The following is a 27140-nucleotide window of genomic DNA, read 5'->3' on the forward strand; positions in this document are numbered from 1 at the left end:
TTCCTCGGCCTCCCAAAGTGCTGGGATTACACGGGTGAGCCACCGCGCCCAGCCTCCAACTTTAGATTTAAGTAGTTTTAGTGAACGTAAGAATAACCTGACAGAAGTACTTATTATAGTGCCAAATTGAATCTTAAAAAAATTTTATCTTAAATTTTTTTCAACTTGTGAAGCATAACATATATAAAAGAGTAAGCAAAACCAAAATGTACTGCCTATTTAATTGACTAAAAAGGGAACAGGTGTGCAATTATTATCAAGGTCAAGATTTAGAATATTGCTGTCACCTTAGAAGTCCCTATGTCCCCCATCATTGCTTCTCCAAAGGTAGCCGTTACCCTGATTTTTATGGTAATCATATCTTTTATTTCTTTTTGTTTTTTACTACCAACACTATTATTTTGTTTTGCATATTTTTATCTTTCTATAAATGTCCTCATAAAATATATATTTTCTGTTTCTAGTTTGGTTCTTGTGAGATTCATCCCTGTTGTTGCAGTAGATGTATTTTACTAACTTTCATTGCTGTACAGGATTCAGTTATTTGAAAATACCACATCTTATTTATTTGTACTTTTGTTGATGAACACTTGGGTTGTTTCTTGTTTATCATGAATAATGCTGCTCTGAACTTGTGTCTTTTAGTGTGGATGTGTAAGATAACATTTACTGAGGAGTGGAATTGCTGAGTCATTGGATATGAGCATATTAAATAGTTTTGCAATGTGGAAAACACTTCCGCTAGCAGTATGCGAGGATAATTATTGTTTCACATCTTCACCAGCACTTGGCATTATCAATCTTTTAAATTTTAGCCATTCTAAATGGGGATGAATAGTAATAGTATTAGGTTGGTGCAAAAGTAATTGTAATATTATGGTTTTAATTTGCATTTCCTGGATGACTAAAGAGGTTTTGCACTTTTTATGTATTTATTGGTCTTTGGTCTTTAGATATGCTATTTTGTGAAAGTGGGTTTTGAGTCTCTTCTTCATTATTAGGTTGTCTTTTTTTCTTATTGGTTTGTAGGAATTCTTTATATATTCTGGATATGAGGCCTTTGCTAGTTAGATGTTAATATCTTCCCCAACAACATGGCTTGGCGTTTCATTTTTAGTTGTGTTGCAAGTCTGTCTGCCCACAATGTAAAGTACATTTTCATTCTCTGTTTTTTTTTTTCTTTTGAGACAGGGTCTTACTCTCCCAGGCTGGAGTGCAGTGGCACGATCTTGGCTTACTGCAACCTCTGCCTCCTGGGTTCAAGTGAGTCTTCTGCCTCAGCCACCTGAGGACCTGGAATTACAGGCATGTGCCACCATGCCCAGCTAATTTTTTGTATTATTATTATTTTTTTTTTTTGTAGAGACTGGGTTTTGCCAGATTGCCCAGGCTGGTCTCAAACTCCTGAGCTCAAGCGACCTGCTTGCCTTGGCCTCCCAAAGTGCTGGGATTACAGGCGTGAGCCACCACTCCCATCCCCATTTTCATTCATTAATAATATCTTTTGATGGCTAGACTTCTTATTTTTAATATTTGTTTTCTTTATTAATCTTTTCCTTTATGGCTAATGCTTTTTTGGTGTCCTGTTTAAAAGTCTTTCCTCACTGCAAGGTCATAAAACTATGCTTCTGGAAGTTTTATATTGTCTTTATATATTTAGATTTATGGTCTATCTAAAATTGATTTTTGTGTATGGTGTGAAGTTGGGGTTAAGACTCAATTTTTGTCCATATAGCTGTCTCCTTGACACAGCACTGGTTGCCTTTGCCACTGCTCTCCATTTACCTCTTTATCATCAGTTAAGTGTCTATATTTGTGGAATTCCTGCTTTATTCCATTGGCCATTTGCCTGTCTTTATTCCATTGGCCATTACTGTAACTTTGTAATCAGTCCTTTGACCTTGTTGTAGAAATTTTTAAACTCTGGTGTTCTTTATGATTACCTTTTCTATTCTTGGTCCTTAAAATTTCCATATAAATTTTAGAATCAGCTGTTCAGTTTCTATAAAAACTTGAGATTTTCATTGGGATTTTATTGACTCTATAAATTAATTTGGGGAGAATTTATGTCTTTATAGTACTGAGTCTTTTAACCTATAAATATAGCACATGGCTCCATTTATTTACCTCTTTTTCATTCCTCTAATAATGTTTTATAATTTTATCTGCAGAAGTTGAACATCTTTTGTTGGATTGGTATAAGTGTCTTTAAAATTTGGTTGAGGCAGTATTTACATACAATAAAGTTCACAGATCTTAAATTTCATTTGATGAATTTGGACAATTGAATACACCTATGTGGTGATCAACAAAAACAAGATAGAGAACGTTTCCATCCTTCCAAAAAGTTCCTTGTAACCCTTTCTGGTCATATTTCTTCTTTTGCCTTGCAAAACAAACGCTTTATAACTTATGTCACCGTGATTACTTTTTCCAGTTCATGCATTGTTTTGTTTCTATCTTCTTTTGCTCAAAATAATGTTTTTGATATTCATCCATATTGAGTATGTGTCTGTAGATGGTTCCTTTTCATTGTTGAATAGTATTTCATTGTATGAATATACCATAATTTTTTATCTATTTCCTGTTGATATATATTTTTTTGTTTCTAGTTTTGGCTATTACAGATAACGCTGCTATGAACATACTTGTACAGGTCTTTGGTGGAGATATGTTTTTACTTCTCTTGAGTTAAATACCTGGGAGTAGAGTTGCTGGGTCATAGGGTAAATAGGTATAACTTTTCTAAAAACTGGCAAACGCTTCTCCAAAAGTTGTAATATTTTATATTCCTACCACTGGTTCCAGTTGCTACATATTCTTGACCACATTTGATATTGTCAGGCTTTTTAATTTTAGCTGTTTTAGCAGATTTGATATGTTCCTCGACTGTGGTTTTAATTTGCATTTTCCTAATGACTAATAATGTTGGTATGGTTAGGTTTTTGTGTCCTCTCCCAGATCTCATCTTGAATTGTAATCCCCATAATCTGCCCCTCACCACCATCAAGGGAGAGACCAAGTGGCAATAACTGAATCATGGAGGTGGTTTCTCCGATACTGTTGTCGTGATAGTGAGTTAATTCTCATGAGATCTGATGGTTTTATACGTGGGAGTTCCCCTGCACAAGCTCTCTTGCCTGCTATGTAAGACATGTCTTTGCTCTTCCCTTATCTTCTGCCATGACTGTGAGGCCTCGCCAGCCATGTGGAACTGTGAGTCCGTTAAATGTCTTTCTTTGATAAATTACCCAGTCTCAGGTATGTCTTTATTAGCAGCATGAGAATGGACTGATACACTTGATTATTATAGTTTTATAAGTCTTAAAGTAAGACCTCTGACTTGGTTTTCTTTTTTTTTTCTTTTTTAAGAGTGTTTTGGCTATTTTAGGCCTTTTGCACTTATATATACCTTTTAGAATAATCTTATCAGTGTTTTCAAAAGTACATGCTGCTTTTGTTAGAGATTACATTGAATCTGTAAATTATTATGGGGAGAATTGTAATTTTAGCAATATTGAATATTCCAGTCACGTAATTCCTTTCTGTGTCTCTGACCATCTGTCAGTAATTTTCTTTCTACCTGAACAATGCCAATTATATTATTTTGTTGAATGCAGTTCTGCTGGTGACGAGTTTTAAATTTTTTTTTTGTCTTTCTGAAAATATCTCTATTTTTCCTTATTTCTTGAAGGATACTTTTGTGTATAGAATTCTAGGTTGTTAATGATTTTCTGAATTTTGAAGGTATAATTTCATTGTTGTTTGGCCTGCATTTTCTTTTGTGTATTCAGCTGTTAGTCTTACAGTATCACTTTGATGGTAATTTCCACCCATCTCTCTCATTTTTCTATTGTTAAGAAAATCTCTTTACGTTAGATTTTCAGTAATTTTACCGTGATGTGACTAGATATGTATTCATTTTTGTTTATACTGTTTGGACTTCTTACTGTTTGGACATCTTGAGGTTTCATCAATTTGGGAAAAAATCCTCACTTCCCAGTTTTATTTCCCATCATTCTTTTATCCTTCATCCTTTGGCACTTCTAATGTACATAGTGGGATCTTTTCATAATATTTCATGTGTGTCTTATTTTCTCTGAGGTATTTCCGAGTTCTTTATCTGTTTATTCTTTGGCTAGTTTCCTCTAATTCTCTCTTCAGCTCTTTGTATATTACTGTTAAACTCATGTATTGAATTCTTAATTGGCTTTCGTATATTTCAGTTCTTGAATTTCTATTTGGTTCTTTTTTTATAGCTTCCAAATTCTTTGCTAACATGCTCTGTTTTATCTTTTATGTCTTTGACCCTAATAAATCTAGTAGTCTGAGTAAGTCTCAAATTAGACACTTGATGTCTAGAGCTCCTATGAATCTATTTTCTGTTGTTTCTGCTGGTTTTTGTTCCAATTTGTCATGAATCTAGTGAGCCTGTGTGTGTGTGTGTGTGTGTGAGTATGTGTGTATGTGTGTACATGCACCAATCAGTGTTACTGTAGGTATTGAGATGATTTGATGCTGTGCTGAAGATCATGGGAGTCTGCCTGCTTCTAGTTCACCTTTACTCTTATGATACAGCCCTTTAGGGTCCCAGGCAAAAGAATGTGTTTTAGCAGTGCTTTTACCCTTTGGTGGGACCTGGTTTCCAGTTTTGACCCTGCTAGCCTAGCTTCACAGCCTCTAGGCTGTCCCGTTTGAAATTTCCAAATACTTCTAGGAGAAACAGGTCCCCAAATTCCAGGATCATCTCCCTGGTTCTCTGTTTTACCTCCAATCTTGACTCAGTAATTTTGGGGTCAGGATTTATTTTCTCAGTGTCTTATTAACTCTGCACAGCAATCAAGCAGATGTTCTATATAGGTTTCTTTCCTTCAGCCACAGGATTATTCTGAAATACTTAGTTTGTTTCAGAAAAAGCTGCTGAATTGAATCTTTATGCCACAAAATGCTTTGTAATTGTTTGATTGTTATAACCTTTAAAACTAAGAGAGGACCGGGTACAGTGGCTCACGCCTTTAATCCTAGCACTCTGGGAGGCCGAGGTAGGCAGATCACCTGAGGTCAGGAGTTCGAGACCAGCCTGGCCAACATGGTGAAACCCCATCTCTACTAAAAACACAAAACTTAGCTTGGCATGGTGGCGGGCACCTGTGATCCCAGCTACTTGGGAGGCTGAGGCAGGAGAATCCCTTGAACCCAGGAGGTGGAGGTTGCAGTGAGCCGTGATTGTGCCGCTGCACTCCAGCCTGGCAATAGAGCAAGACTCTTTCTCAAAAATAAAATAAAATAAAATAAAATAAAATAAAACTTAAGAGAAATGAATTTCTAGATCTTTTGTAAGCATCCTATTTTAGTGGACAATTTTATATTGAATTTTGTAATTTATAGTGAATAAATTTGTTAATGAAGAATTTTTCCTTTATGGTGAGCATATGGATGCCAGAAGCTACCATGCTCTATTTGTTAGGTTGCTTTATAACTCAACAAATTTAAATAAGAAATTATTAAAGAAAGTAATAATTATTTAAACTTCAACAATTTTAATTTCATTCTTTCTGTATAGTATGTTGCCCATATAATGACCCTGAAGTTAGTAAGCACCTCTGTTACGATAAGAGAAAACAAGAATATTCCAGAAATACTAAAAATTCAGATAATTGGCCTGGGCACTCAAGTATCTCAGCGACCAGGAGCACAAGCACTTAAGTAAGTTTTTAAAAACTTATTTCAATTTTTATTTTTAGTTATAGTTTTAGGCAAAAAATGTGTGTTATTCAGGTTTAAAAATGATTAGTGCCAGCTCTTTAATTTCTTTTCCTTGTATATGTCAAGATAGCCTTTTTATATTTGCTTTTGTTTTGTTACGGAGCTGTATGGGTACTTCATCACTTGTTCTGCCCTCCCTCCTTTCCTTTGTGAATATTTATTGGATAGTATTTAATTTATAGCCTCAATACTGTAAAAGCTGTGGACAAGTACAGTAAGTTTTTGTTTTCAAGAAATGTATGCTATAGCTGATAAAAGATATACAAAAAATTAATAATTCAAGAACTATATAACATTAGACAGCTCTAGGGTAAGAAGGTATTGCAAAATTAAATGCCTCATAGTTAATGCTACATGAGCTTAGTTGTGGAAGAGAATAACTGAGCTAGGAGAAGGCCTAGGTTAGCTGAATGGAAATGACTAGGAGAAGCTGGAATGGAGTAAGAGGGTGTTAAGGGTGGCATAGAAATAGGGAGAGGAGTTCATCCATGTCGTGTGATCTTTTATTCATACAACAGTGACCAGAACTTTTACAGTATTCTAAAGTTGGCTAAAGTGAGTTTTTCACGTAGATGAAAGGAGTTAATTAAAACAACAAGAGCAGCAAACCAGATTGTGCGTGAGCAATTGAATGCCTAGCTAAGGAGGTTGAGCTTTAGCTCTGGATAATGTGCGTGGATGGTCCTGGTTCTCAAATAAGTTTTTAAAGGGAAATTTGTATTTTAGCCCATTAGATTACAAAAGACCTTATCTGTATCTTTCCTTGTTCTTCATTGGATTATAGGGTAGAAGCGAAATTAGAACACTGGTATATAACAGGTTTGAGACAGCAGGATATTGTACCATCACTTGTGGCTTCAATTGGTGACACTACATCATCCTTGCTTAAAATTAAATTTGAAACCAATCCGGAGGATAGTTCTGCTGACCAGACTCTCATTGTTCAGTCCCAGCCTGTGGAGGTCATCTATGATGCTGTAAGTGCAAGGAGAAAGTAACTATTTAAATTGTCTTATACTTCTGATGTACAGTTTTCTTATTTCTCCTCTTTCATATTTAACATTTATTTACTTAATAAGTAAGTTTCCTAATAGGTTTTTCTTGTTTCAAAAGCAGTATATGTTCAGCAGCTAATTTTGATTTTTTTCATATGCAGTACATTTTTCCCTACTCCAAGTTGTATTTATCTACGCTTATGTTAAATTTAAAAAAATCTAATATACTTTTAAAAATTCTTGTTTATTTGCCAACTACTCCCAAATTGTTACACGTTTACTTCCTACTCCAGTTCTTTTTTGTGTATTTTCTCTTTTCTTTCAGTGTTTGGAACAAATTCAAAGAGCTTTAGGAGTGATTAAAAGAATTTTAAATATTGTTCACATGGGAAAAAAGCATTGATGTTTAGATGTTATTGGAAGTGCTGGCTCAGGTTCTGTATCTATGACTTTACCTTTTATTCATGCTATCTTATCCATCATCTCAAGTTAGTCATCAGTATGAATATGGTTCACTACTCATTGCATCACTTGTAGGTTTGCCCCACCTTGTTGAGATCCCTGATGTAATTTTACTTTACGATTGGAAGCTAAATAAAGTGTGTGTGTGTGTGTGTAGGTGGGGGGACAGTATATAAAGACTGCAGAACTCCTTATATTTTATAATTAAAAAATTTTAATTGTGGTAAATACACATAACTCAATTTAACATCCTAACTGTTTTTAAGTTTGCAGTTCAGTAGTGTTAAGTACATTCACATTGTTGAACAACCAGTCTCCAGAACTGTTTTCATCTTGGAAAATCTCTGATTTTTTAAAAGTTTAAATTTGGCATGTAGGTAAGAGCTGAATGGCTTTCTTCCTCTTAATTTTCTAAACTTCAAAGTGCAAGAGAATCTAATTACAGTGTAGAGAAGTAGAGTTTCATCTTCTGACTAATTGGAGGCTAAAACTAGAAGTAATGTCTGCTGCTACATTCATATGACGCTGTAGAATATACTTTACACCTTAATGATATGTGCACATTTGTTGCCTCTCCAGTAAACTTGCTTAGGCTCTTCCTTTCTCCAGGTTCTCTTTTACTCCAAAGGGAGATGTAGTAGGACAGAATATCTTAGGAATTCTACAGTTCAAAGCTACAGCTGTTTAGAATTGAGGTGAAACTTTGAAGTTTACAATATGGAAAGAACTATGTGTAACTTGGTTATGTTAAAAAAATTTTCTTATAGAAAACTGTCAATGCAGTGGTTGAATTCTTTCAATCAAATAAGGGATTGGATCTTGAGCAAATAACATCAGCAACATTGATGAAGCTGGAGGAAATTAAGGAGAGAACAGCTACAGGTAAAGAAATTGAGTGTCTACATAAGCATCAGCTAAGCTTTAAAAATTTTGCCTACTCTAATGTAAACATTGTATTCAAAATATGTTGCTTTTTTTCTTTATTTTAAACTCAGGCTGTATTACAGTATAGAGTGGACGTGGCTTTCTCAAAATCAAATATACCTGCTAGACTGGGTGAGAAAGAGCATAATATGGGGCACAGATGATTCTTCCTGCCGTTACAGTTAAGAACTCGTGCTTCAGAATGAGCTTGAGATGGAAAACAACCCTCCATCTCAGTTCTTAAGAAACTGTTAATCACACTGTGTGTGAATATAGTTTGAAAGATACTTACTTTTGTATAGCATGACCTCTAAACTCAAGCCAACTATTTTATCCAGTTCCTTAACCAAGGAAATAATAAATTCTTCTATCCCTACATAAAATACTAGCTATGTTGGGTTTACTATACTGTGCTATAATAAGATTGTTTACCGCTGACTATATGCAGTTTTCACCTTACATGCTGAATTGAGAATCTAATTTGTGAGAAAAAGTAATACTCCTTTGTAATACTTTTTTTTATTTTTTATTTTATTTTATTTTATTTTTTGAGATGGAGTCTTGCTCTGTTGCCCAGGCTGGAGTGCAGTGGCGCAATCTCAGCTCACTGCAAGCTCCGCCTCCTGGGTTCACGCCATTCTCTTGCCTCAGCCTCTCAAGTAGCTGGGACTACAGGCGCCTGCCACCACGCCCGGCTAATTTTTTTGTGTGTTTTTAGTAGAAACGGGGTTTCACTGTGTTAGCTAGGATGGTCTCGATCTCCTGACCTCGTGATCCGCCTGTCTCAGCCTCCCAAAGTGCTGGGATGACAGGCGTGAGCCACCATGCCCGACCTGTAATACTTTTCAAGTAAAACTCTTATTCTAGTTGTTAATAATATGATTACATATTTCAACTTGACCATCTAATCTGTCATTATTTCTTATGTCTTTAGGACTTACCCATATTATTGAAACTCGAAAAGTCCTTGATTTAAGGATAAATCTGAAGCCTTCTTATCTAGTAGTTCCACAGACAGGTTTCCACCATGAAAAGTCAGATCTTCTGATTTTAGATTTTGGTACATTTCAGGTAGGTATATATGCATTTTTTTGTCTGCCCATCTTTGACCTGCTTGCTAGCTAACTCTCCAACAGTTTGCTGTTTTTTTCTTCAGAGTTCACTAAACTAAATGTAGACTTATTTTTTAGCCTGTGTTTCAAGTCTAGCTTGGAGTATTTTATATATGTTTTATGACTATTAAAACAAAAAAACCTCCAAATTTTCTGTAGTGGTAGGGTGATTTGACAGTAAGGACTGGATTACATCTGCCTTTTCCTAATTAGAAAGAAGCATTCATAGTTTTCATAGTTTCCAGGGCTTAATTATATGGTGTTATTTGTTGCTTATATATTTTGACAATAGGAAATTGTACATATATGAATATATATTTGTTAAACCACTGTCAGTAACTAAGTAGAGCAAGAGAACTTTTGGATTTTGGATTTTGAATCTCGTAGAAATCCAAGCCTCCAGTAAAAGGTGACAATTTCAAATATATGAGGGGACTTTGAAGTTTGTGGAAAAATGGAATTAAAAGATAAAAATAAAAAAACATAAACTTTGTTTCTCAATTTAAGATCCATCAAGTTCAAGACACTTTTGTAAGTGATGATACCAGCTGTTTAGTCCATCCCTCAAGGATTGAGGGTCCTGGGAATTTAATCATGTAATTGTAGTCTTTTCTACATTACTGACTGAAGAAAAATAGGTAGTTTATAGATTTTTTTTTTTTTAAGATTAGGAAACCAAAAAAAGTTAGAAGGAGCCAAATTAGGACTGTAAGTTGGGCGCCTAATGATTTCTCATAGGAAATTTTACAAAACTGCCCTCATTTGATGAGAGGAATGAGCAGAAGGAGCATTGTCGTGGTGAAGAAGGACTCTCTGGTGAAGTTTTCCTGCGTGTTTTTCTGCTAAAACTTTGGCTGACTTTCTCAAAACACTCTCGTAATAAGCGGATGCTCTCGTTCTTTGGGCCTCCAGAAAGTCAACAGGCAGAATGCCTGGAGCATCCCCAAAAACTGTTGCCATGATCTTTGCTCTTGACTAGTCCACTTTTGCTTTGACTGGGTCACTTTTGCGTTATGGTAACCATTGTTTTACTTGTGATTTGTCCTTAAGATCGTACTGGTAAAGCCATGTTTCATCTCTTTTTTTTTTTTTTTTTGAGATGGAGTCTTGCTCTGTCGTCCAGGCTGGAGTGCAGTGGCGCAATCTCTGCTCACTGCAACCTTTGCCTCCTGGGTTCAAGTGATTCTCCTGCCTCAGCTTCACAAGTAGCTGGGATTACAGGCACGCACCCCCACACCTGGCTAATTTTTGTATTTTTTGTAGAGACGGGGTTTCAATGTTGGCCTGGCTGGTCTCGAACTCCTAACCTCAAGTGATCTGCTCACCTTGGCCTCCCAAAGTGCTGGGATTACAGATGTGAGCCACCTCACCCAGCCCATATTTCATCTCTTATTATAATTCTTTGAAGAAATGCTTCTGGATCTTGATCCCACACTTGTTTTTAAAATTTCCATTGAAAGCTCTACCCTTGTCTGTAGCTGATTTGAGCACACTGGTTTTGGCTCCTGTTGATTAAAAAGTTTGCTCAGCTTTAATTTTTCAGTCAGAATTGTGTAAGCGGAATCAGTTGAAATGTCTCTGGTGTTGACTATTGTTTCTGCTGTTAATCATCGGTCCTCTTCAATTAGTGAATGAACAAGATTAAGTTTTTCTTCGCAGATTGATGTGCATGGTCTGCCACTGTGGGCTTCATCTTCAAAATTGTCTTGACCCTTCTTAAAATTAGTTATCTATTTGTAAACTGCTAATTTCTTTGGGGCACTGTTCCCATACATTTTTCATAAAGCATTACTGATTTCACCATTCTTTCACCCAAGCTTCAGCATAAATTTGGTATTTGTTTTTGCCTCAATTTTAGCAGAATTCATGTTGCTATTATGGGGGGGCCCTTTTCAAACTGAAGCCTTAATCTTCTTAGTGACTCAAACTAGATCCTGTTCAGTCATGTTATAAAAAATTAGTACAAGTTTCTTTTGGTACAAAACAGTTTTGAAATTCATGCAGTTTTTTCATAATGGGCATTTTCCATGTACTTTTTGAAGATCCCTTGTATACTCCTGAATTGATCCTTACTTCCACTGGGAAGGGGGAAAAGGCAGTACAAATTGGAGCTGAATTATAGTGGCCTAATTTTATTCCTGTGTTATAGTGTGGAGAAGGAACAAAACGCTGCTATCTAATGGTGAAGGGTGTAGGGTGGGGGTCAGGGGAGCTGGACTCTAAGTGGCAATAATTCCTGAGAGCCAGGAAGAGAAGGAGTTGTACATCTAGACAAGTTATTCGAGACAGACAGCTCAAACATGAAAATGTGCTGAACACCTATTTCTCAATTTTAATAGAGATGTATGCTGAAATATTATATTGTTTACAAATAATTATCTGAAAATTAAAATGTTTATTCATTAAGAGCAATATTTTCAATTTGTTAGGTTTTAACTAACTAAGTGCAAGACTGAAACCTAACCAAAGTATGTTGATGTATGTGCTTTTCTGTTTTGGAAAAACAATTGAAATTTGTCCTTCATTTTAGCTCAACAGTAAAGATCAAGGTTTACAGAAGACTACTAATTCATCTCTGGAAGAAATAATGGATAAGGCATATGACAAGTTTGATGTTGAAATAAAAAATGTACAACTACTTTTTGCAAGAGCAGGTAAACCGTTATTCAGCTTTTAGGATCTTGGGATTATGTTGGGTAGTTTGTGTAATATATGTGTATATATGTGTGCCTGTATATCAACCCCGACAACTGTTTTGCACACATATTCTTTTGGCCGCTTAAATAAACCATGTAGGACACTATCTGTAAATTACCGCAACATTTATAAATAGAAATGGAAATTTGCCTAGTCATCTTAAGATACCTAGCACCATTTCAATCTAAGTCTATTCATAGCCTGTGTTTTTGTAATGTGACTATAAAACTGCTTAGAACACAAAATGGAAGTTGCAGTTGATTCATGTTTTTCTGTCTTACCGCTTTTGGGATGACTCAATATTATTTTCCTTGCTGCCTTCATTGTTAAATATTATACTATATTAGCCTAGTCTTTATTTCAATAGTGTTACTAGTATTATGCTGTCTACTTTTGTAGATATCTGAGAAATATATATCTACAAAATAGTAGATATAGTCTTAATATATTAAAGATAATTAACTTAATTATTTTCCAAAAGCTTTGGTGTTTTCTATGCTTACGTAAATATTTTTGTGTTTTTTTTTAAGACTTGTTTAGTTTCTAGAAGCAATACATATTTATTAATTATCCTTGATCATAGTGTCATGTTGTGGTAGGTCATTAGAGGAAAGGGCAGTTATAGTCTCTATGTGCAGAGTTTATACTCTAGTAGGAATGTTGAGATTTATTAAAATGTAAATTCATAGTGCTCTGCTTACTTTTCATATATTAAGAGCCTGTTAATTCCTTGGAGTATTTACACAGACCATTAAAACTGCCTTTTCTTTTGTATTTACTTAAGAATAATTGGATTATAAGTGATAAAAGATTTTCAGTCATTGTCATCAATAAAGATCTGCATAGGACTCTATTAGTTATTGGAAAATCTGATTTTGGGACCTTCTTATTTGAAGAAAAGTGATTATTATACTTTTTTGGTCATGAAATTTTGTTTGATAAAACTCTGCTTTGCTTTGGAATTGTGTGCTAAGCTGGGTGTAAATATTGTACTTAGGAACCCCCTAGTTCTTTTTCTTTTTTCTTGTTTTTCCTCCTCTTTTCACTGTAATTTTCAACCTTGGTCACTAATTCTGGAATTGAGGTAATAGATCCTGGGCTTTGTTTTTCCCGTTTACTTTGAAATGCAAGATGTTATGTAAACATTCTCCAAATGAATTATTTTATATCACAGTCTTTGATCCTGTCAGTCTGTATTTAAAAAGCATAGGTTATTTAACTGATACACTGAAAGAAGTAAAAATTGGTAATCATTGACTCTGGATTAATTTATAGTGATTTTCCATAGAATGACAATTTAAAATAATATTCATTAAAAATAATATCCATGTTCCACAGCTGTTTGTAAAAATAATAAATAATATCTTAAATTATTTTTTAAAGAGGAAAACTGGAAAAAGTGTCGATTTCAGCATCCATCAACTATGCATATATTGCAACCCATGGATATTCACGTTGAGTTGGCCAAGGCCATGGTAGAAAAAGACATTAGAATGGCCAGGTAATGTATGAACTTCTTTTATATTAGAAAATCAACAGGTGAAATATGTCTGCATCAGTTGCTAGAATTTAAGGAAGCAAAGATAGATTTCTGTGGGAGACAGAAAAAATGATTATTCCATTTTGCAGCAGAAATATATTTTTAAGAAAATGTATATTTGAATTATACATCAACTCTTATTTCAGAAATATTTGGACTTTTACATTCTGTAAAAGTTGATAGTTCATGTTTTTGAATGAATCAAATCCAATGCTTAATATCAACAAAATAAAATCTTCGAAAACATTAGAGGCTCTTTTGATAATGAAATCCCATATAATCCTGAGAAAAATCAAAGGACATAAAAATAGAAAGTTAATTTTGAATTTAAGTAGACAGTTATGAAATGTTTATATGGTTTTTAAAAAACAGCTGTATTGAAATATAATTGGTGTTCAATAAGCTGCATCCATTTAAAGTTTACAGTTTGATAAATATGGCCTTAGCTATATAGCCATGAAACCATCATCACGGTTAAGATAACGAACACACCACCTCCAAAAGTGTCCTTGTTCCCCCTTTGTATTCCTTTTTTCCTTCCCTACTTAAATTTCTCTTCCCCCAGTCCCTGGACAACATTGGTCTGCTTTCTGACACTATCGATTTGTTAGAATTTTCTAGAATTTTACATAAATAGAATCTTAGACTTTTAACTTTTTTGTTTAACATCTTTAATTCAACATGATTAATTTGAGATTCATTCATGTTGTATGTATCAGTCGTTCATTGATACCCTTTATCAGGTGGATGTTAAACCAACTTTTCATTACCGATTAACCTCACTTGGTAATGATGAATATCCCTAATCCAAAGACCAAAAATTTGAAATGCTCCAAAATTTGAAACTTTTTGAGAGTCAACATGATGTCACATGTGGAAAATTCTGCACATAAGTTCTTATTACAAGCTTCATTTCTTGCACAAAATTATTAAAAATTTTGTATAAAATTACCTTCAAACTATGTGTACAAGGTATGAATGAAACATAAATCAATTTCATGTTTAGATTTGGGTCCTATCTGCCGGATATCTCATTATGTAATGCAAATATTCCAAAATCTTAATTGCTTCTTGCCCCATTTCTGATAAGGGATACTCAACCCATATGTATTATTCTTTTAAAATATTTTTGGACTTGTTTTGCCAAAATTTTGTTACAAAGTTTTATATTTGTGTTAATGAGGGATATTGGTCTGTGCTTTTCTTGTTTTGGTATCAGGATAATGTTGGCCTCATGCATTGAGTTTTCTGGAAGATATTGTGTAGAACTAGTATTATTTCTTCCTAAAATGCTAGGTAGAATTCACCAGTAAAGTCATCTGGTCCTGGAGTTTTCATTTTGAGAGGTATTTAACTACAAATTCATGTTTTTTCATAGATATTAGGGCTAGATTATCTATTCTTTTGAATGATCTGTATGTTCCAAGTGTTTTGAGTTTGTGTATTTTAAGGAATTTGTCCATCTTAGTTGTTGAATGTATTGGCATAAAACTGTTCATAATGCTTTCCTCTTACCTATTTAATACACGAAGAATCTGTAGTGATGTTATTTCTTTTAGTCCTGATGTTAGTAATTTGTGCCTTTTCTGTTTTTCTCCTCATCACTGTGATCAGAGGTTTATCCATTTTGTTGAGCTTCTGAGAGACCCAGCTATTGGTTTCCATTATCTTCTGTCTTTTGATTCTTTTTTTTCCTGATTTCCTCTCTGATATTTATTATTTCTTTCTTTTGCTTACTTTGGATTTCATTTGCTTTTCAGTCCTTGTTTCTTAAGGTACAAGCTGTGGTCACTGATTTGAGACCTTAGTTTTTTTCCAATATAGGCATTTAGTGCTTTATATTTCCCTCTCTATAGTGCTTTACTGTACCCCAGTGTGGCGTCCAGCAATTAGGCATCTGTCAACTTGAGCTGTTAACAGCTTAGTCAGGAAGCCAAAGATAAACAACAACAACCAGAAAGAGCTTTATGACCAGCACATAGCTGCCACAAGGCTATTGAGACAAACCTGAGGCAATTACATTGAGTAGGGAAACGGAATAGAAGCACCTGCCAAAAAGTAAGCAACTGATAAAAGCACAATGGTGATTAGTAGTGAGTAAAACAGATGTCCTCATGGAGCTGACATTTCAATCAGAGGAGACAGAAAATAAACAAATATAAATGTGATATGTCAGGTGCTGCCAAGTGCTATATATAGAAAGAAATAAAGCAAGGCAATGGGATAGAGAGTAACAAGGTTAAATACTCTTTGATGTTTATAATAAGAATCTTTGATACCAGGAAGTAGTGTTTTGGTTTTGAAAGGTAGAGAATTGTGTTTGGAAAGATTTTCATAAAAATTAGTTAAGTTAAAGAGGTTTGGCTACTTAAGAGGGATATGTTGAAATTATCTGAAAACTTAGCTAACATAGAACTTCCCATTTCCTGACAATGTTGTCTAAATTAGGCATTAATGTAATTAGATTAAAACATGTCAAAAGTTTAGGCATGTTTTAATCTAATTACATTAATGCAATTCTTTCCCTCGTTTGTAATATAGAGATGCTGACTTAAAACTACTGAATTGTATTTTTAGATTTAAAGTGTCAGGAGGACTTCCTCTGATGCATGTGAGAATTTCTGACCAGAAGATGAAAGATGTGCTATATTTGATGAACAGTATATCTTTGCCACAGAAATCATCAGCCCAGTCTCCAGAGAGACAGGTAGATACAATAAAATGTATAACCCTATTTTTATTGTTTTAGAGCAGTGATGAAAAGTCAGTTTCAGGGCAAGGTTTATAAGTGAAAGGACCAAAAGTACAGAAATGAAAGTAAAATGTCTTTCAAATTTATGACATGTGTTTTAAACAAAGCTAGAGGGGAAAAAAACTATCAAAAATCTTCTTTAGAATCTTGCAAGTAAAACAATTGGTATAAAATTTTCTTATATGTTAGACTTAGAAGTTCTAGGTCACTTTAATTGGAATTGATCTTTATACTGTAGAAATGTTGGATTTCTACTTTGAAATGAAATTTGATAAAGCCAGCTCATGGTGATACCATGTGCCAAGGACCTATAAAAAAGATGTACTTTAATATTGTAATAGACAGAATGTAAATTATATACAGTAATAATAGACTAACTTACTAGAGCTACACTTAGTTTTGTCCTTGTAGATGTGGGTGGTAGACTTAATAATTTGTAAATTCTAGCCAATTATTAGTTGATTACACAATATATCTTGTTGGAAGATTTGTATATTGTGTTATATTGTGTGTATGTGTCTTTCCATATCTCTTTATCCTCTATTACTTTTTAGTCTTCCTCTCATTTATGGCATTTAATCCTGCTAAGTCATCCTTTTTAAGAAAACTTTTTGTATTCTTTGCTAGGTCTCCTCAATTCCTATTATTTCAGGTGGGACAAAAGGTCTACTTGGTACTTCACTGTTGCTAGATGCTGTGGAATCAGGTAAGGAAAGTAAAATACTCTTTCTCTATTAAATTAAGCCTATACATTGTTATACAGAGATAACATTTTCAGAAAATATGGGCAATCTGAAAGTGCTGTAGTAATTTACTGGTTTTAGTTCTAGTTGTGCTACATTAGTGTGACTTTGAGTCTCTTATCCCCTTTAAGCCCAAGTTTCTGTCTTCGTTGGACAAATGAAGGGATTTTTTTTTGTAGTTGACAATGCTTACTTAAGATTCTAAATAAACTACTTTTTTTGGCCCCAATCTCTACATGAGCTTTTCTCTAGCTTTGACCTAATTGAGCTGTTTTAATTTTGAACTAGAATGTAAGCTTCATCAGGACAGGACCATGTCTATCCTGGTCATTCTGGTATCCTTAGTAGCTGGCACAGCCTGATACGTGGTAGATAATGCCCAATGAATATTTTGTTGAATATTGAGTGAATGAACTATAGGGAAAAACAGAACCATTGAAGAAAAGAACATAGTGCTATTTGATTTCAAATATGATTATTACATGTCAGGTTGAGTCACTTGGTGGAAGTTTAAAAAAGGCAGCTATTCTGATGCTGAACATGAAGATTATATCTAATAAATGAATTTCACTTTTTAGAGATTTAGATTTGAGTGTTTCGTGCAGTTTTCAATGTACATTGTCTTAGATCAAATAAATGTCTTTTTCCTTTAGAGTCTGATGATGAGTATTTTGATGCTGAAGATGGAGAACCACAGACTGGTAAAAGTATGAAAGGATCAGAACTTAAAAAAGCTGCAGAGGTCCCAAATGAGGAGCTCATCAATCTTCTACTCAAGTTTGAAATTAAAGAAGTATGTGCTTTTTTGTCTATAAATAGATGTTTCTGGCTGTCACTATCTTGTAAGCTATCCTCAAGCTAGACCCCCATGTCAAGTATATAAAAAATGTGATACTCTCTTTCCTGCTGCCCAACACACATGCACATACACACTCTCACACACACTCTCTCTCACACACACAAAGATTTTTAAAAATGAAATGTTTTTAAAAAAACTGATGTAAGAATGATCTGTGGCATATCTAATTTATTCTGGAAGAGCTTAGACTTTTAATTAGGACTTTTCTGCAGAAAATTTTTATGACATGCCTACTTTAATTTTTTAAACGTTTCACTTTTAAGCTAAATAATATTGCTCATTATCATGTTTATGATTTGGAAAAATGTAAACAACCTAAATTTCCAACATACGTTTACAGCCTTTAAAAGTCATGTGGTAAAAGGAAACATGGAGAGATGTTCATGGTATGTCATTATTTGGGAAAACAAAAAGATTATAATACCAAGGATATTATGATTCCATTTGAAGTTACATTTATATGTTTTCTTTGGTAAATGACAGACAGTGTTCATCTCTGGGTGGTGAGATTACAGGTTTTTATATATGCCTCCTTGCTTTTCCATGTATTCCAGATTTCTATAAAAAATTTGTCTTGCTTTGATAATAAAACAAAAAGGATAGAAAATGGAGGTGTTCCTTATTGACTGTTTCATATGCCAAAGTGAGAGCATGTCCTAAAATATAATGTTAGAAATACTACGTTTTAGCTGTGTGTACAAACCTAAGTATTATTGGTATTTGTTTAGAGAAAGGTATGTTCTTTACTGTTAGCCTTCTTCAACTTCTCTCTTTCTCCATACTACATCCAAAATATCATTAAATCCCATGACCCTAACTTCAAAATGCATTCAGATGTTTGCTCCTCCTTTCTGCTGCTACTGTACTGTCCAAGTCACTGTAATCTTCTTGCCTGGATTATTTTGCAATAGCCTCTTAACTGTCTTTGCTTCCATCAGGTACTCTGTTCTGTCATTTGCCAGATTGATCCTTTAAAAGTGAATGTCAGGCCGGGTGTGGCGGCTCACGCCTGTAATCCCAGCACTTTGGGAGCCCAAGGTGGGTGGATCATCTGAGGTCAGGAGTTCAAGACCAGCCTGGGCAACATGGTGAAACCCCATCTCTACTAAAAATACAAAATCAGCCAGGCGTGGTGGTGGGAACCTGTAATCCCAGCTGCTCCGGAGGCTGAGGCAGGAGAATTGCTTGAACCTGGGAGGTAAAGGTTGCAGTGAGCCGAGACTGCACCACTACACTCCAGCCTGGGTGACAGAGCAAGACTTTGTCTCTAAAATAAAATAAAGTAAAATAAAAATAAAAGGGAATGTCAGATCATGTTACTACTCTACTCAATATCCTCCACTGACTTCAAATGTCACTAAAAGTAAAGGACTAAGTCCTTCCCATGGCCTAAAAGGCCTTACATTTGTAACACCTCATATGACTGGCCAGTTCTTTCCTGCCTTGCTCACTCTGCTTCAGCCATATTCCATTTATCCCTTCAATAGGTATTGATCATGTGCCATTATTACCAGACATTATTTTAGATACTGGAAAATAGCAGTGAGTAAAGTTCTTGCCGCATGGAGCTTACACTTGTCTTATGTTTTCCTTCTGTATACCAAAGCACATTCTTTGTGCTTGCTATTTCCTCTGCCTGGAACACTCTTTTCCTGCGTGGCTTGATTTTTTTTTTTTTTTTTTTTTAACTTACTTCAGGTATTTGTTCAATTGTCATCTTATTGGAAAGATCTGACCACCCAAGACAAGATAGCAACCTTCATTTTCTCCAACTTTCCCTAGAATGTAAACTTCATGGTGATAAAGAATGTCTTAATTTGTTTTCTGTTACTATAACAGAATACCTCAGCCTCCCAAGAGGCTGGGATTACAGGCACATAGCACCACACCCAGCTACTGTTTTGTATTTTTTGTGGAGATGCGGTTTCACTATGTTGCCCAGGCTGGTCTTGAACTCTCGGGCTCAAGTGATCCACCTGCCTTGGCCTCCCAAAGTGCTGGGATTACAGGCGTGAGCCACTGCACTTGGCCTCTTCTTTAAGTATTTTTAAAGTGTTATCTAAGTATGTAATTATAACATCTGCTAATAATATTATTTTTTGCCTTTTTTCAGTATTCTGGTTATTATTGCTGCCTATCAAGTTAAATAGCTTAAAGCAACTATTTTATTTTGCTTACAGGTTTGTGGGTTAGGAATTTTGGAAGGGTTCAACTGGGTAATTTTGTGTATAGTCTTTCATTTGGTTACATTCTGATGTTGACTGGGGCTGCAGTCATCTGAAGCCTCAAGCTGGATGTCCATGTGGCTCACTTGTGAGGCTTGCAGTTGATACTGGCTATTGGCTGGGAGCTCAGCTGGGACTGTTGACTGAAACACCTACTTACGGCCTCTCAGCGTGGTAAAAGCCATGGTAGTCTGAGTAGTTGAACTTTTTACGTGGTGGCTGGCTTCCCCCAGTATGAGTGTTCCCAGGTGGGGGTTTCATGGTCTTTTTTGACACCAGAAGTCCTTATAGTATCAGTTCCTTTCTACTCTGTTGATTTAAGCATTCACAAGCCTGCCCGTATTCAAAGGGTGGAGACAAAGATCTACACCTTTTGATTAGAATGTCAAAAGCACTTGCATCTTTTAAAAATTACCACTTTTTTTTTATTGGCTAAATATACAGGCTATAATTTCCAGAGTTAACTTAAATAGTAGTATGATAGTGAACATCTTCTCTTACTTTCTACTTTAATGGGGATGCTTTAAAAAAAATTACTAAACGTGATTTTTGCTTTGAAACACAGGTTTAAGAAAATCATATTCAGGAAGAATCTATACATTCCTATTTTACTAAATTAGAAAAAGTAAACAATGAAGTTAAATTCTGTCATGATTTTTTTATAAATGTACTTATATTCTCAACAATAGAATTTAAGTTTTGTAATTTCCAATTATATTAAATAGCTATGGTGGCAGAAGGATATGAGCAAAGTTACTATTCTCATGGTGAAAGATTTTGTTTTCATTATTTTAAGTATGATTCAGACTTCTTATCAACTTTTCATTGACTCTAACTCTTTTAGGTGATTTTGGAATTTACTAAACAGCAGAAAGAAGAAGATACAATTCTAGTATTTAATGTTACTCAGTTAGGAACAGAGGCTACAATGAGAACATTTGACTTAACTGCGGTATCTTATTTAAAGAAAATCAGCTTGGATTATCATGAAATTGAAGGTAATGGCCATAAAATAGAATTAATAGCCTATAATAAAGATAGCACTTTTGAGTATCTGAAACACTTTCATTTATATTGTATTTATAATAAATAATAGCTGCACTGTTCTAAGCACTTTACAAGTAATAACTCATTTAATCCTTATAGCAGTACTATGGGGTAGGCAGTGTTATAATCTACAGTTTAAATGTAAGTAAACTAAGGCACACACTGATTGTATTAATATAATTTACTAATCGTCACAGGGGTAGTAATTGACTGAACCATGATTAAAACCCTGGAAATCTGGCCCTAGGGTCTGTGCTCTTAATTAATATTATCTTTTGCCTCAGAGAGTCTGTAAAAATCCCCTTGATATGGGGAATATTATTCCTGTTTTATAAATAAAGGCTAAATAAAGATTAAGTGGCTTACTTAATATCCTGTATTTAATGAATGACAAAACTTAGAGTTTATCTCTGGTCATATGTTATTGAAGGCCTTGTTCTTTCTATTAAATAGTATTCATATACCACAAGAAACACCAGGTTATAAAAATAAAAATGATAGGATGTAAAGTGAGTTCTTTCAGAAACTCTTGATTGTCGTATACCACAAGAAACACCAGGTTATAAAAATAAAAATGATAGGATGTAAAGTTAGTTTTTTCAGAAACTGATTGTTTATTCATTTCAGTGTATATATTGTGTGCTCAGGTGTTTGAGGCATGTAGGAATGGACAAATCTACAGTAATTAAAATTCCCTAATATTTCCCTAATGCTTTAGTCAAATACAGTCGTCCTTTGGTACCTGTGGGGCATTGATTCTGGGACTTCTGTGGGTACCAAAATCCATGGTGCTCAAGTTCCTTATATAAAATGGCATTGTATTTTCATATAACCTATGCGTAGCCTTCCATATACTTTAAATCTCTAGATTACTTCTAATACCTAATACATTGTAAATGCTATGTAAACAGTTGTTACACCATATTGGTTTTAAAAATTTTCATATTTTTAATTTTTTATTGTTTTTAATTTTTTTTAATATTTCAATCTGAAGTTGGTTTATACTATGGGTTGGAATCCTTGAATACAGAACACTGACTGTATAAAGACCTACGTTTTATAACTTTTTAATAGTTGAAACTAAAACAAATCTCAATTTAGAAGAAAAATATTTTATGTGTTAGTAATTTCTATAGGACCTGTGTTAAGATAAGGTTTACGTTATTGTCTTGAGGGAAAAAATATAAATAATAAATTTTCTAGGCTATTTTTTCCTTTAGTGAAGGTTATGCCCTTGGAAGTCAAGGGAAAATTTTGAGATCTCTCAGAAGCAAGAGTTAAAGAATTGCAAATAGCAAAAGATGGATAAAATGGTGGACAAATTACTTCTCCCTCCACAGCTTTTGGAGGCAGTTCCTTGGTACATCTACCTCAAGATATAAAGGACATCTGGTAGTACCTGTTGTTTTTAAGTTAAAAAGGAGTTTAACAGTTCTCTCTTGAAAAAAAAAACAAAAACAAAGCTTTCCTCTTTTAAGTCACCTCTCACAGTTTAAACAAAAGGAAATTATTTAAATTTCTTTAATAGAAGTAAAATAAATTATTTGTCAGAATTTTAGAAGTCACCTGTGAAATCAGGTGAAAATAAATATGCATGTTTTTAAGTAAGTTGGATGTCAGAGGTAACAATTTGGATTGGTTAATTTCTTCAACAGTGATAGCCTTTGTATTTAATAACTATGACAACATGCAAAGAATTTCTTTTAAAGCTTAATTAACAAATTTTTAAAAATCTAAAATGTTTCAAATTACAAAAGAGCAATTTATTTGAAACACTTTTTTTTTTCCTTTTTCTTTAATCTAGGATCCAAAAAGAAGCCCCTTCACTTGATTAGCTCTTCTGACAAACCTGGATTAGATCTTTTGAAAGTGGAGTATATTAAGGTAAGGGCTATAGAATGATTATATATTGTATACTCCAAACTATATCTCTGGAAGAAAAAATATGACAGTAAGTTACTGATGGCTCTGGATGTGTCTCACAGTTTCTAATTAGAGGGAAATCTGTTTCTTTTTTCATTTGTACACCTTCTTTCACTTAAGTACAGGGCTATTATTGTACTAAGTCACTAAACTTCTTGTTCCCAGGGATGGAAGCCTGGGATGAAGTAGGTACCATTTGTCTTCTAGGGCATACCCACATACCAATACTGATTATAGGTCATATATAGGTGACATTTGGCTGAGTATCCTGCCTCAAAAAGGATAAAGTCATATTAAATTGAGTTCAGAAGACAAATGCCAGGAATAGGAAGGGCCGCAAAAATATTTCGCATGAGAAACACTGAAGGAACTGATGGTATTTAGCTGCCTTCAAGATTAGTTGATTTGTTTAATCAGTCAACAGCTATTTACTGAATACCTCTGGATGTGTTATTGGATGTCTGTACTGTTATGAAAAACATTCCCTATTCTCAAGAAAATTGTAGACGAATAGGGAGATAACACAAATAAATAATGATTAGAATATAATGTGATTGATTCTCTAATAAAGAAAAGCACAAAGCATTATTGGAACAGAGGGGCAGGGAAATTGGCAAGGCCAGAAACTTCTCACAGGAGGTAAATCTTTGAGTTTGAATTTGTTTATGTTCCCAAGGGATAGAAGGAACTAGGACCAATGGTTAGTTATGATGGGAGATAGACTTTTGACTCAGTGTGAAGACCTCATTAAATAAAAGCTTTCTAAAGATTAGTTTTGTAAAGAAACAAGGTTTCTTTTACTGGAGATATAAAAAAAATAGACTTGCTGAAGACTTTATGGAGGGATTTAAGCATTAGGTGATAGATGGGCTACGTGACTGTTACACCTTACAACCTTCAGAGTTTGTCATTCTGATTCCTAGCTACAGTTTCCCAGAAGTGAATATTCTCCCGTGTTTGAAGAGGAGAACACATTTGCACTATTATAATAAATACATTATTTGGATGTAACTTTAAAATAATGGCAATAAAATTAAATATACAATGTATATAAAATACGTTTATAACTATAAATAAATTAACTGGAGATAATAAATAAGTGATTTATTTACTTTGATCCTAGTACTTTCTTTAGAACTTTTACTTCTTTTTTCAGGCTGATAAGAATGGACCTAGTTTTCAAACTGCTTTTGGAAAAACTGAACAAACAGTTAAGGTAAGAAATTCTGCTTAAGGAATTTATCCTGTCTGAAAATAACCTACTCTTGAAGCCTCTAGTATCCTTTGAAGAGTCTTGACTGGGTAATTTGATGACATAATCAAGGACCAATAAGAGTTATAAATAACCTCATCGATACTTACCATGCTCTGTGTTTATGATTCAGCTTAGTAAAGCTGTTGTTTTATTATATCACATCCTAACGTCCTTAAAAGTTTCAGTATTGGCCGGGTGCGGTGGCTCACGCTTGTAATCCCAGCACTTTGGGAGGCCAAGGCGGGCGGATCACGAGGTCAGGAGATCGAGACCACGGTGAAACCCCATCTCTACTAAAAATACAAAAAAATTAGCCGGGCGTGGTGGCGGGCACCTGTAGTCCCAGCTACTGGGAGAGGCTGAGGCAGGAGAATGGCGTGAACCCGGGAGGCGGAGCTTGCAGTGAGCCGAGATTGTGCCACTGCACTCCAGCCTGGGCGACAGAGCGAGACTCCATCTCAAAAAACAAAAAAAACAAAAAAACCCCCAAAAAACCCAAAAGTTTCAGTATTATTTCTAAATTAGGGAATGCTGTAGACAAAAGAACTTTGATGTACAAAGAACTAAAAGGTTTCTAAACTAGTCAAACTAGATACCATTGTTTGACGTACAGGTGAAAAAGTGTATCAAATATGAGAGATGTTGAGCACTTTTGAAGTCAAAGCACTACTTACCTAGTAGCTTAGAGTAAGAGGAGCACAATGTATTTATGGGTAACTAGAAAGAAAAGGAGAGAGGTGAGTTTTAGCTCACACTTTTTTGAGAGATGGGGAAATCTGTTTTAATATTGTGAACCTTTTATTGTTTTTATATCCATTTAGTGTTATGAGAAAATGAAAAGAAATTCATGTTTATAAACAGAGCTTTTTATTTTATATTAATTTGCTATTAGAAAACTACCCATTCTTGAAATCAATTTGTATTGCTATTTTAGCTTTCTAGAGTGATTGTTTTAAAAAAAGTAGTACTTTTTCCCTTCAAGTTATATATTCTGTTTCTTTTTAAATGATAAGACCATTATTGTGATTTGAAAAGATCACTTAGTAACCCATTCACAATTGTCCTTTTTATATTTAAATCTCACGGATGCCACCTTTGAAATCATTTCTAGACATAGTAGTAGCACATGGTGGTTCTGGGATTTCGCCTTTTGACTTACAATTTTATATAATCATAATTGTCCATTGAAGATCCAAGAAGCCATCTATATGTTGAATATCAGGATAGCCATGAGAAGCAGAGTATAGATTTCATAACCATTATGCTTGGGAAATGGAGTAATTAGGTTACTGTAATATTCTGATGTACCCCTGAAGTGTGTAAGTGTAATTTGTCTCCATATATTCCCTGTTTAAGGGGATTGTGAATCTTCCACTTTTTACTCTTCCTTCTAAGTGGTGGAAAGCAATGATGTAAGCCCACCTGAGAATCTTTTGGGTCTATCGTGGAGACCACAGGTTATAATTGGCTGTGGAAAATAATTTTCTCTTTAAAACATTTTTAGGTGGCCTTTTCATCTTTAAATCTGTCGCTGCAAACACAAGCTCTTGTCGCTTCTATTAATTACCTCACAACCATTATTCCATCTGATGATCAAAGCATAAGTGTTGCCAAGGAGGTACAAATTTCAACTGAAAAACAACAAAAAAATTCAACTCTGCCAAAAGGTATGAAACATACATTTTTGTTTTTTGTTAGCAAGGGTTTTAGAATTCTAAAGCTAAATGAGGAATACTAGAGATTATTTGACTCAGTCATTTAAATATCATTTTCCCCTTTTCTTCAAATTAAATTATATGTGAGCACCTGATATATAAGGCAAATGTAATCAATACTGTTGTTTTTAAAAATGTTTATTTTGTTCTTATTTTGGTGGTGGTATAGGAAGCCTTTAGGTAAGTAATAGGGGGAGAATACCTGTATTTATACTGAGCTCTTCCTCCCCTCTCAGTGGCTCCTGAAGGGGCTTTAGAAAGAGTTAGTCTTTCTTTCCATTTTACACATAAGGAAATCAAGGCTCAGAGACACAAAGGTAGGGAAGGGTTCAGGAGTAGCATCTAATTGGCCAAGAGCCCAGATTTTGGATCAGGAAGAACTCAGTTCACATCCTGATTTTGCAACTTCAACCGTGTAACCTTAGACACATTATTTAACTTTTCTGAGGTTCAGTGTCCTTATTTATTTATTTTAGTTTTTTTCTTGCTTTTAAGTTACAAAAGTAATATCTCACTCTTAAAAATGCAAACTTTACAGAATATATAAAGCAAAAAAAGTGTTTGAATCTTTAAGAGTTGGAGAATGTTATAATTTTTTTTAACATAACAGTGGTTCACTTAATATAGCGAATAAACCTTAATAGAATGTAGATGACTAGAATCTCACTGTGTGATAGATGCTTTGTTTTATTTTTAGTGATTGTATCCTCCAGAGATAGTGACATTATTGGCTTCAGGCTGTTTGCCAAGTTGAATGCTTTCTGTGTCGTTGTTTGCAATGAAAAGAACAATATCGCTGAAATCAAGATTCAAGGTAAAAGTTCACACGGCATTAAAAATTGGCGAAAAGATAAACTTTTCCTTCTTTTTTTTTCTTTGCAATGCTAAAGAATGTGCAAATAAAGGGCTCTAAGCTGTGAAACCTGAAAAGACATAATTGGATTGAATGCTTCCTTTCTTTGGGATATAGATATTGGTCAGAATCTGACCATCCCAGTTGAACTCTACACATATCCTGGTGTTTGGGACCTTTCTGAGAGTTATCTAGGAAGTGGAAAAGGGATATTTATGTCATTGCAGGAATGCTATTGATGGGCTAGGAGAAGTGTCAGTCTAGATTTTAGG

The 27140-nt window shown here is 34.4% G+C and overlaps 1 protein-coding gene across 6 annotated transcripts in view; it reads left to right on the plus strand.

Annotated features, from left to right (window-relative positions):
* Positions 1 to 27140, plus strand: part of VPS13C (vacuolar protein sorting 13 homolog C) — a 194336-nt gene that overhangs the window by 60853 nt on the left and 106343 nt on the right. For all 6 annotated transcript variants that reach the window (XM_055278275.2, XM_055278276.2, XM_055278278.2 and 3 more), the window contains 14 exons: positions 5564 to 5706; positions 6551 to 6743; positions 7991 to 8105; positions 9082 to 9218; positions 11790 to 11913; positions 13340 to 13457; positions 16074 to 16203; positions 16876 to 16954; positions 17645 to 17784; positions 20920 to 21073; positions 22927 to 23006; positions 24202 to 24261; positions 25805 to 25967; positions 26713 to 26829. In XM_055278275.2, the coding sequence (XP_055134250.2) occupies positions 5564 to 5706; positions 6551 to 6743; positions 7991 to 8105; positions 9082 to 9218; positions 11790 to 11913; positions 13340 to 13457; positions 16074 to 16203; positions 16876 to 16954; positions 17645 to 17784; positions 20920 to 21073; positions 22927 to 23006; positions 24202 to 24261; positions 25805 to 25967; positions 26713 to 26829 (1753 nt within the window). The remainder of the gene's footprint in view (positions 1 to 5563; positions 5707 to 6550; positions 6744 to 7990; positions 8106 to 9081; positions 9219 to 11789; positions 11914 to 13339; positions 13458 to 16073; positions 16204 to 16875; positions 16955 to 17644; positions 17785 to 20919; positions 21074 to 22926; positions 23007 to 24201; positions 24262 to 25804; positions 25968 to 26712; positions 26830 to 27140) is intronic.

Source organism: Symphalangus syndactylus, chromosome 5 (genome assembly GCF_028878055.3).
Source record: "Symphalangus syndactylus isolate Jambi chromosome 5, NHGRI_mSymSyn1-v2.1_pri, whole genome shotgun sequence".
Taxonomy (NCBI): domain Eukaryota; kingdom Metazoa; phylum Chordata; class Mammalia; order Primates; family Hylobatidae; genus Symphalangus; species Symphalangus syndactylus.